General features: G+C 44.7%; 1 protein-coding gene across 14 annotated transcripts in view; it reads left to right on the top strand.

Moving 5' to 3' along the window:
- Positions 2,900–12,099, top strand: part of Phactr4 (phosphatase and actin regulator 4) — a 70,998-nt gene continuing 61,798 nt past the window's right edge. For 8 of the 14 annotated variants that reach the window (XR_015620072.1, XM_087551067.1, NM_001427182.1 and 5 more), the window contains 2 exon segments: positions 2,900–2,995; positions 11,654–11,707. Coding sequence is in view for 13 of the 14 variants with exons in the window: in XM_087551067.1 (XP_087407193.1) it covers positions 11,692–11,707 (16 nt within the window). In the remaining variant the exon portion in view is untranslated. 14 annotated transcript variants of the gene reach the window in all.

Below are 12,099 nucleotides of genomic sequence, written 5' to 3'. Positions count from 1 at the left end.
CATAAATTCTATTTTTCAAAAACAACTTGGAGTTATTTTGTTGTTGTTGTTGTTGTTGTTTTTGAGACAGGGTTTCCCAGTGTAGCCCTGTCTGGAAACTCTATCTGTAGACCAGGTTGGTCTCAAATTCATACAGATCCATCTGCCTCTGCCTCCCAAGTACTGTGATTAAAGGTGTAAGGCACCATGACCCTGCTCGCGCTCTCTCTTGCTCTCTCTCTCTCTCTCTCTCTCTCTCTCTCTCTTTCTCGTTTGCTTTTTTAAAACAAAAATAAATCTATAGAATAAAGTTTAATAAGCACCAAGATTTTTCTGATTCTAATTGAGGGGGAAAAAAGAAAAGGTTTGATCTCAGGACCCAGTACTCTCTAAAGCAGAGATCACGAAACACCATTTCCCGGGCGGAGGCTGTCGCTCAGATGGCAGAGGGTTTTTGAGTCACATGTACAAATCCCTGGATCCCATTCTCAGCACCATGTTAAGCAGGCCTGGTAGCCTACAATTGTAATTCTAGCCTTGGTGTGTGTGTGGGGGGGGCGAGGGTGGAGGCAGAAGGCTCAGAAGTTCAAGGTAATCTTCAGCTATGTGGTGACTTTGAGGCCAACTTGGGATACGGAAACTCTGTATTTCAAGATAAAGTTAAGTCAAGGGCCGTTTCTGACAAGTACTGCTCAACTCTCCTCCCTAAGTCTACAAGTACAGATCAAAACATTTAAACAAGGTCAAAACAGCCCAACAGCACGCCTTATTATAGGAGGCTGTTCTGTTTCTCCAAGGAGCAAATAGAACAAGAAAGTCTTAAACAAAAGATAAGAGGGGTGGAGCTGATAAAGTGCTCACTAGTCACCACGAATGCTGGAGTTTGGGGTCACAAACACCCACAGAAAAGCAGGGCAGACATTGGCAGTTACCTGCAATCCTAGCACTCTGGAGGGTGAGAGGGGATCCCTGAGGAGTGCTGGCTTGCTAGATTGGTTGGAACTGATGAGCTCCATCTTCGGAGAGAGACTTTGCTTCAGTGTGTAAAACAGAGAGCAAGCAAGAAGACAGACACCTGCCAGCAACTTCAGGCTCACCCTGCCTTGGAGTGCACACAGGTGTGCGTTCACACATATTCGGGCATACAAGCACACCACACAGAGGCACATAAATAATTAAATCTTATAAAAAGATATTAAGGTTGTCATGCAAGCTGTTAGTGCCATTCTGTCTCTCTAATTCATCATCATCATCATAATCATCATTTGTTTTTTTCATTGTGCCAGGGTTTCTCTGTGTAGCCATGGCTATCCTGGAACTTACTCTTTTTTTTTTTTTTTTTTTTTTTGGTTCTTTTTTTCGGAGCTGGGGACAGAACCCAGGGCCTTGCGCTTCCTAGGCAAGCGCTCTACCACTGAGCTAAATCCCCAACCCCGGAACTTACTCTATAGACCAAATTGGTCTTGAATTTAGAGACCCACCTGCCGCTGACTCCTGAGTTCAGGGATTAAAGGCACACACCATTTATGGCTGTTTCCTCTATAATTCTAATTGTTGGGTTTCAGACGTGGAACAAGGGGCTGAGGTACATATTTTTTAAAAAAGATTTATTTAATTATTATATAAAAGTACACTGTCGCTGTCTTCAGACGCACCAGAAGAGGGCATCGGATCCCATTACAGACTGTTGTGAGCCATCATATGGTTGGTGGGAATTGAACTCTGGAAGTGTAGTCGGTGCTCTTAGTCGCTGAGCCATCTCTCCAGACTCCAAATTCTTGATTTTTGGTGACATGCAACTATTATGATTATACGTATTATACATTATTTTTAAAGATTTATTTTGTTATTAATTATACTTATGTGTAGGTATTTGTCTGCATGCGGTCTGTGCACATGCGTGCAGGTGCCCATAGAATCAGAGGTTCAGATCCCCTGGAGCTGTAGTGACAGTTGCGAACTGTAGCATAGTACTGGGAACAGAATTCAGCCTCTTTGGAAGAGCAGCAACTGTTTACCAGACAGCATCTGGCTGGCCTGTATTGTTTATTGTTGGGTTTGTTTTGAGACAGGGTCTCACTATGTAATTCTGGTTGTCCTGGCCTGGAACTTTGTAGACCTGATTTGGAACTCAGCAATATTCCAGCCCCTGTCTCCAGAGCACTTAGGAATAATGGTGTGCCACAAGTGGGTTGTAATTTTATTGCTATTTTTTTAGTGTTATGGATTATGTACTTAAAAGGGAATAAATTTTGTTTCCCTCTGTATGTATCGTATGTATACATTTAGGTCTAATATGGGTGTGACCCATGGGTTTGGCATTTACAAAGATCTCCAGCAGCTGCAAGGAGGGTCTGGAGGGCGATACAGCCCTGGAGCCTGAATGACTGCCACTTAAGAGACAGATGGTGGCTTCCACTAGGTAATAGTGGGGGGAAAAAAAATCAAACACTTGGGAGTGTGGATGTAGAATGTCTGTGCTTACTGGGCTGGGTTCCGTACTTTCATACAAACTTGCAGGTAACTTGTAAGTTTTTTACACTTCAAACTGGCTCTCAATAGTTTGAGGCAGACTGGACTCCTTTTGTAGAACACTACACACACATCCTTTCTTGGGCATCGCCCGGAGAGTCTGTTACTGAACGTGTCCTCCCAAGCCCCGAGACCTTCTTCGCCTTGCTCAGAACTGGGCAAGCTGCCCAAATCCGTTTTAGTGCAGCGCACCGTCCGCGGGCGGCGCATGCCCAGATCGGCAGATTAAGGGGGCCAGGCGCCTCGCAGCGGAGGGCCGGCGGTTCCCGCCATTTTGTCCCGCTCGCCACACCGCTGGCCACAGGAGTGGACTACAAGTCCCGTGAGGCTCCGCGGCCGCACTTCCTACCCTCACTGTCCGGTCCGCTCCCTCCGTCCCCCCTCCCCTGGGGCCGAAGGCTCTGGCTGGAGCCAGGCGGCCAGAGACCAGGTAGGATTTCCGGGAGAAAGTACTGTGGAGCCAAAGGAGGCAGCGGCGACCTGGGTGAGTTCCCCAAAGTAGGGAAAGTGAACGTCTCCCACGCGCGCGCCGGAGCAGCGGTCTCGGCTCGGCTGGGGGTCGCGGTCCGGGCCGGGGTAGGGGGGGTAACGGCGCCGGTGGCGGTCCGTGCAGCCAGGGCGTGGCGGGCCGTAGCCTCCTCCCTCCTCGGCCCTCCCACAACGGTCCCGCGGCGGTGTCTCCGCCTGTGGCCGGCCGGCGCAGACTAGCGCTCTCCGCCCCCCAGCCTCCGCGGGGCCCTTTTGTCTGCTCCGCTTTTCCCCCTTTTGTGGCTGTGCTCGGAGTCGCGGTCTCCAGGGGAGCCCGCACGTCCTGCTGGGGACTGCTCCCCGGGGATCCGGTTACTGTAACTGGATCGGGTCAAAGTCCATCTTTCAAAAAATGACCTCCCTCAGACCTCTGCATCCTGGCTTAGCAGAGCAGAGGCTTAGGAGCCTGGCATAGTTTCAGTGGAAACCTGGAAGTTTTAATTGTCCAAACTTCTTTCTAAATGTCAGCCCCCGGTAGCTAGGGATCAAAATTCAAGGCGCTTTTCTCCTCCAGTGGATGGAGTCTTAAGAAAAAGAAGTGAGACTTGGAGCCTCAATCCCGGAAACCGAGAAAGAGTGGAAATTTGCCGCGATACGTGTGGCAGCTGCGATGGTGGGGGTGGGGGCGGCGGCAAAGAACTCGGGCGAATCATCGCTTCGGAAACCTGAAAATCGTTGGAGAGTGATTTACCAGGGCATCATTCATTGCCTGCAGTCTTCGGCATTTCATTTGCCCACGCAGCTCTTCGACTCTCCAGACTACAGCCTTCTTTTTTAAACAAAGTCCAAAGAAAAAGTCAGCTCACTGAAAGCACCTGCTTTGTAGAAAAACCTAGAAACTCAGTAGATTCTAGAAAGCATTTTTTTTTTAACCAGGTGAAAAAAAAATAAGGCAATTTAGGGAAAGAGTGATAAAATATGTTCTTACTGAATATGTTCCTTTTGATTAAATAGTGGCAACTGTATGTTGGGTCGAACGGATCTCGAGACTTAGCGTAGGGGTAAAGCTTTTAAAGGCCAAGTTAGATAACCTTTGAAAATCGATTAGTATTTCAAATTACTTGAGTGAAGACAGTTCAGGCTCCTTTCCATGAATCAGGAAAGGTGTTTTGAGGCGAAATTCCCACCCTAGAAATATAGGCAAATAAAGTCTTCATTATTCTGTTTGACATTTCATAACGGAAAAGACTTTGAGACTCTTAGATGGTGTTACTGCATCGAGGTGGAAGGTATTTAATACAGGCTGTCGGCTGTCTTCCCTAACTTGTTGTGGCTGCACATCCCTGTACCCCCAATTCTCCCGGGACTATGGAAGGAGGAGCATGAATTCAAGACCAGCTAAGATCTACATAACTGAGACCTTGTCTCAAAAAATGTTTCTTAAACGTGTCTGGGAGGGCGGGAAGCTGAGATAGTACCGCTGCGACTTTAGAGAACTGTGTGGAGTTGGTTCTCTCCTACTTTCATGTGGGTTCCTGAGCCAGGCTGGCAGGGCAAGAGCCTTTACTATCTGATCCATTTTGCTAGCCCACAATTTTTTTTCGTGTTTCATTGTGCTAGGAATGGTATCCAGGATTTTGACCGCGTGCAGCACGTCTCTGTCACCGAGCTTATGCCTCTAGCCCCAGCTATTCTTCAATCACTGGGAATAGAAATTTATTTCCTGGAGATAGGATCACTCTGTTGCCCACCCTGGCCTTGGGCTCTCCTAACTTGCCTTTACCTTCCCGAGTTTAAGATTATTATGGTGGCACCAATGCACCTCTTAAATTGTGAATTTCCAGCAGGATCACTACCTTCTGGCTTATTTACTCACAGGAGAGTGGTGTCCGTGCTATTTTTGAAGAGTCGTGTACATTTTTATAAGTTATTAATACACATTGTATAACTATTACATCCTCACCACAATTCCCGGAGCTATTGGTTCTCACTTTACAGTTGATGCAACCTTGCCTCTAAAATGTTAAGTGACTGGCCCAAGGTGTACAGTTCGCCCAGGTAGGAAAGCTGAAGTAAATGGCAAGCCTAAGGTTTTCTGTTTCCTCAGATTCAATGCAGCTCTCAATCATATTGGCACAAACTGCTTTAATTTGCTGAGAACTGAATGTAAGAGAAAAATTATGGAAATACTTTCCATTCCAAACAAACTGATTTATAAGGGACTGAAATTCATGGAAACATGGAGTCTTTTGCCTAAGATTGCTACCTTCACTCTGGCCTGCTTATCCTCTGTCTAGGCAGAATAGCAATTTTATGGGGCCTTGGGGACAAAAGGATGATGGTTGTGGTTTTAAGCTTTTATTAAAAGGTGGTTACACTTGAGGGCAGCCTGGTCTTCACAGCAAGTTTTAGGTCAGCCAGAGCAACACAGTAAGACCATGATTTGAGAAAAAAAGGAAAAAGAGGCAAGAAGATGGTTAAAAGTTTGTTAAGAAGCATGTCTGTGAGAGATTAAATAAGGCAGCTTTGGCTCCCGAAACCTAACTCTGAAGACAGAACCCAGACACATATTCTTTTTCAGAGTATGCTCAGTTAAAAACCTTTGGTCAGACTTAACCTGCAGCTTAGTCTCGGTTTTCTGTCGGTACATGCCGTGAATGTGACATCAGAAACAGCAACCCACTTCTACTCTTGTACTTAAATTGTTAAGTAAAATGCATAACATTCCAGTGGAATTGAGTCAGTGTAATTAGTCTACGTTCTTTCTCTTAGTTTTTTCTTTTTGGGATAGGATTGAAATAGGATCTTGCTACATAGCCCAGGCTACCCTCAAACTCTCAGTGCTGCCTCAACCTTCTCAGTGCTGGATTGGAATAGTTCAGCCTTTAAACTGATGGATGTGCACCCTAGATCTGTTTTGTTTTGACACTGTAGTGAGGAAGGATTTATTCCTCCCTTCTCTCTTTACATGTTGGTCTGCTTTATTTCCAGACCCACCCTTTTACTCATTTAACCACAAATGAAAGTTAATGCTTTAGGCCCTGAGGATAGAGCAGTGAAAGTGTTTTCACCTCTGGAGGTTTATAGGTCTTACAGAACTGACTCCAGGTTGGGGTAGGAAAAGAGACAGATGATAAATTCACACTAAATATAGGTCTCGATCCTTGTGCGGCCATCTTAGCCTCTTTTTTTTTTTTTTTTAAGATTTATTTATTATATAAGTACACTGTAGCTGTCTTCAGATACACCAGAAGAGGGGATCGGATCCCACTACAGATGGTTGTAAGCCACCATGTGGTTGCTGGGAATTGAACTCAGGACCTCTGGAAGAGCAGTCAGTACTCTTAACTGCTGAGCCATCTCCCCAGCCCTTAGCCTCTTATTTTTAAAGTTAATTTGTTTTGTTTGAAAGAGGGTCTTTTTTTAAAAAAGATTTATTTATTTATTATGATTAAGAATACCAGAAGAGGGCACCGGATCTCATTATAGATGGTTGTGAGTCACCATGTGGTTACTGGGATTTGAACTCAGGACCCTTGGAAGAGCACACAGTGCTCTTAACCTCTGAGCCATCTCTCCAGCCCCCTGAAAGAGGGTCTTTATCTATAGCTCACACTGGTCTGAAACTCTGAGGCTAGCCTGGCACCTGAAATGATCCTCCTGCCTCAGTCTCAAAAGTGCTGAGACATAGGCCTGTACCACATGCTTCAGTTTATGTCACATCATTGGGCCTTAGGTTTTCATTTTGAGCATGGGGATAATGGCTTCTTGCTTTACCTAATGGAATGTTTCCAGGGACAAGTGGCCTGAGCATCTTCCTCTTCCTCTTCCTCACCCTCATTTTCTTCTTTTCCTCCTCTTCCTCCTCTCCCTCCTGCTGCTGCTGCTGTTTCTAGCAAAGGAAAAGTGAGTGGGCGGATCCTGGACCAAGAGTCTGTCCCCTGGTAAAACGTGGAGGTGTTTTGAGGGGTGTGGGGGAGGCTGCCTTGTTGCCATGCCGGGGCCTGTATGTGATGGGTAAGTTCTGTATTCCCACCCTTTCTTTTGTATCTTAATAGAAGCTGTTGCTAACATCCATGGAGACCTTTTTCAAAGTATTCTTCATTGAAGAAAGTTTGTCTTCATTTTTTTAAATAGTTATTGTCATAATGGCAGTTCTAATTACCACAGAGCTCCAGCTCCAGCATAGGATAAGTAAGGTCTTAGGCTTCATGCTTATTGCATAGCACACAGCTTGGTATTCCTTTTTCCACTTATGTATGTACCACGTACCCGTGAGTCCTGCTGAAGAGGGCATTGGGTCCCCTGGACCTGGAGTGTTAAGCAGTTGTGAGCCCTGATGAGGGTGCTGGGAATCAAACCCGAGAGCTCTGTAAGAGCGCCTTGCTCTTAATCACCAAGCCCCCTTCCTAGCCTCAGCTCTGGGTTTCCCTTCAGAACATTATTCGCTCAGTGTCCTATGAATGAAGGAATGCCAAAAGTGGCCAGATATAGTTTTGGAGAGTATCAGAACCAAGATGGTATCCAGCAAATATGTTTGTTTTGCTGTTGTATGGCAGAGGCTGCTTGTTTCGTGAGCATGATGATGTAATGATGTTCAGCACAGTCTCCAAAACTCTGAGGTATTACAGAAATACAGCAGTTTGATGGATAAATAGAGATACATTTAAAAATAGGTAGGGACCTGGGGCTGAGCCGGCTCAGGCAGTAAACACATGGAGCTAGGTTAAACTGAGTTTAATTCCTGTCACCCACATACATGGTAGAAGGAGGGAGCAGTGCTTGCATGCTGACTTCTACATGTATACTGTGGCATGCACGTGTACGTCAAGGCTTATAACCGTCTGTAAGTCCAGGGGTCAGATTCCTCTTCTGGCCTCTAAGGACCAGGGGCTCCCATGTGGTGCACATACAGACATATAGGCAGCTGCATATACATACTTTTTCAAGTGGAAATAAAATTTAGAGCTGGACTGTAGTGGCGCATGCCCTTAATCCCAGCACTCAGGAGGCAGAGCATGGTTGGTTTGAGCTCGAACCCAGCCTGCTATACAGACTGAGTTCCAGGACAGCCAGAGCTATACAGAGAAACGCTATCTTAAAAAACCAAAAAAAAAAAAAAATTATTAAAAAATAAATATATAAAATTTAGATAGGAACTAAACTATTATATTGCTTTGTTTGAGGCTGGGGTCACCCTTGTTGACCTGGAACTCACTGGCCTTGAAATTGCAACGATTCTCTTGAGTTTTGGGATTAAAGGCATTACCGATGTCTAGTTTAACATTCTGTTTTGGGCTGGGCAGTGGTGGCGGACATCTTTAATCCCAGCACTCAGGAGACAGGCAGGTGGATCTGTGAGTTTGAGGCCAGCCTGGTCTACAGAGTGAGTTCCAGGATAACCAGGGCTACACAGAGAAACCCTGTCTGGGGAACAAAAAGACTTGTGTTTTGGTAACCAGTGCAGGAAGCAGTATAGACGGTGATTTTCCCAGTGTGGTCTGGGTCAGAGTAAGTAGGAACTCAGGCACCTGTCACTCTCCAGGTTCTTGTCTTACTTTTCCCCTACCACCTTCTTTTAAGGCGCATGTGTTCACACAGGTACATGACTAGGTGTGGAGGCCAGAGGCCAACCTTTGATATCCTTCCTCAGATGCACACATTGTTTGAGACGGGGTCTCCTATTGGCCTGGAACTCTCCAAGTAGGTCAGGCTGCCTGGCCAATAAACCTCAGGAATCTTCTTGTTCTAGCTTTTATTTTATTTTATTTTGTTTTATTTTATTTTATTTTATTTTTAAGCCATCATGTCTTCTGGTGATTAGACTCAGATCATCATGGTTTCGAGACAGCACTTTCCAGAGAGAACTGTCTCCCTAGCCCTAAGGTTATTCTAGGTAGAGGGAGTGGTTTTGAGCATAAGAATGTAATGGAGTGTAAACATGTTTAGCTGTGTGTCTAGGGGAGAGAGTGATCTGGAATGCTGGGAGTGTTAACACTTGGGCTTTAACGCTCTGATTCTGACAACCCTCCAGACAGCTGAACAAAGCAACAGTGTCCACCCTCCATCGCTGGGCACAGTAAACATGCCCATAGACTGCTAGTCCCTGACACTCCTGTCCTGGTGGGCTGGTCCCACCTGTAATCCCAGTACCAAGGGGGCTAGCTGAGGTTTGCTGTGAGTTTGGGCTACACTAGGCACAAGGTTCTAGGCCAGTCTGAGCTACAGAGTAAGGCCAGGGTTTGAAAACACACAAATAAACAAAAATTAAATAATTAATTAGAGATGACTTTTGCGTGAGCTGTTAGAGCACAAATCCCGTGAAATGTGTTTTCCATTGAGCTGTGTGCATAGACAACCCTTTGATTCTTTAGAGTTAGTGTTTTAGTGGTGTTTTGTAGCTTATTTTAAATCTTTATCAGCTAGAATTCCTTTATTCAGCTTTTTCCCCCTTCTTCCTCTTTCTTTTCTTTTCTTTCTTTTTTTTTTTTAAAGATAGTTTTATCATGTAGCCTGGGGCTACACTAGAACTTGCTATGTAGGCCAGGCTAGCCTCTTAATTCACAGAAGTCAGATTGCCTCTGCTTCCTGACTGTTGGGATTAAAGAACCACCCCTGGCCCAATTCAGCTTTTTTGACTGCGTTTTCCTGCCTAGTTAGTTACAAGCCATACTTTTCTATTTATTTGGTGACTCTCTTACTTTTAGACCCTTTTTCTTTGGCTTTACACACATACACAGCACATACACACAGGGATATATGTATTGGTCATTTAAAGTCATATGATCTGGCAGCTCTGGAATAAACTTCCCTTGCTGTGGGTTTCTTCTGGTCTTGCTTTGGTGACTGTCTTGGACCACACTTGTAACTTGTGTGTTCTTTGTTCTGTGGACCAACTGTAATCTGCACTTGTTTGGCTTAGTGGTTAAGTAATGATTAGACAGAGATTTCCCTAAGTGCTGTGAACCGGTAAGTTTTCTACCTTTTGCTGAGGGCCTTACTACCCACACATGGCAGGAGTGCACGCATGGGAGGAGAAAGGTCAGGCTCAGGCCTTTATAACAGCTTGCCCTCTTATAAACTTAAAAGTTCCCTCAAAGGCCCTAAGTGTTCTCTCTCCATTAGGCCCTAGCTCTTAAAGGTTCCATTTTCCAATACGAGCACCCTGGGGACAAGTTTTTTAACACATCTAAGCACAGCAGGCATCAGCTCAGATATCTGGATTCCATATACTAACATTTCATTCTTTCCCATTCAGGGCCCTTCTGTTGGTACACCACAGCACACATAGGATCACATACCATAGCACACATAGGATCACATACCACAGCACACATAGGATCACATACCATAGCACACATAGGATCACATACCACAGCACACATAGGATCATATACCATAGCATACATAGGATCATATACCAAAGCACACATAGGATCATATACCGTAGCACACATAGGATTATATACCATAGCACACATAGGATCACATACCACAGCACACATAGGATCATATACCATAGCATACATAGGATCATATACCAAAGCACACATAGGATCATATACCATAGCACACATAGGATTATATACCACAGCACACATAGGATCACATACACAGCACACATAGGATCATATAACACAGCACACATAGGATCACATACCACAGCACACATAGGATCACATACACAGCATACATAGGATCATATACCATGACTTCTGTGGTGAACTAGCTACCTCTGGAGCTGGCAGCTCTGATTATTCGTTCTTAGGCTGGTCCTCAGAGCTTTTAGCCATCTTGCTTCAAGAGAGAGATGAACTCTGGAGGTTACGAAGGATACTTTGAGGTTTTCCTGTCTACCTGTCAGATGACAGTGCCTTACCTGTTTGTTACATTCCTTCCCATAGCATTGCCCACCACTGCTGAAACTCTCTAAGAGTTGGACCAACAGCACCTTGTGCCAGAGGGAATCAGTGCTGTGCACTTGACCCTGTATCCGCCCTGCCTGGGAGTCTACTCCAAAACCCCATCTTAATCCCAGTTCTCTCTGCTCATAATTGACTCCAATTAGAGTTTGCATTCGCACTGCTGATCAGGGAATGTGCTTAGGACAAAACCATAGAGAGGTTGGTTAGGAAACCGGTCTGGGCACAGAGCTGGATGAGGCCGATTTGACCCTTGAGAAGTGGTCAGTATTTATAGTCAGTCAAAGTTCTTAATTGACATGGTGTTGGAGAACTTTAACACTAGCACTCAAGAGGCAGAGACAGGGACATCTCCATAAATTGGCAGCTACAAAGTGAAACCCTGTCTCAAAAAACAACAGCAAAAATTAAAAAAAAAAAAAAACAAAAAACTTTTTCTGGGAGCTGGAGAGATGGCTCAGTGGTTAAGAACACTGATTGTTCTTCCAGAGGTCCTGAGTTCAAATCTCAGCAACCACATGGTGGCTCACAGCCATCTCTAATGAGCTCTGATGCCCTCTTCTGGTGTGTCTAAGAAAGCTACAGTGTACTCACATATAATAAATAAGTCTTTTTAAAAAGTTTAAGTTACAGTTTTCAATAATGTTAGATACTTATTAAAGTGTTGGTGAGTTGTTTTTTTTTTTTTTAAGAAACTTACAAAATGGTAAATTTGACATTTTCAGCATTGTATTTACCTTTTCTCTTTTCAGAAGCTATTCCTCCTCTGTCTACGCTGGCTAACAGTGGCATGGAGGATCCATTTGGTGAGTGTGGCCTGTGCTCTTACTGATGCTTGTGCTTTGTCCTTACCTGTTAGAGCTTTGAGTGCATTGTCTCACACTCAGGGTGCAGATGGCGGACAGTGCCTCCGACTTTGCGTTCATACTCTAGTTCGTTAGCTTTTGTTCTTTATTTTATTTTTAGTTCTTGCTTTTGAGACAGGATCTCTTTACCTAGTCCTGGCTGTCCTGGAGCTCATGTAGACTAGTCTGCCTCGAACTCAAAGAGATCCTCCTGCCTCCGCACTAGGGTTTTGGTGTTCTTGTTTTTTTGTTTTTGTTTTTGTTTTTTTTTTTTTTTTGTTTTTGTTTTAATTTAGTTAACGTTATATGTGTGAGGTGTCAGATTCCCCTGGAAGTGGAGTTCAGACAGTTGT

Source organism: Rattus norvegicus, chromosome 5 (genome assembly GCF_021556685.1).
Source record: "Rattus norvegicus strain SHRSP/BbbUtx chromosome 5, alternate assembly SHRSP_T2T, whole genome shotgun sequence".
Taxonomy (NCBI): Eukaryota; Metazoa; Chordata; class Mammalia; order Rodentia; family Muridae; genus Rattus; species Rattus norvegicus.
This window is presented reverse-complemented; position numbering and strand designations above follow the sequence as displayed.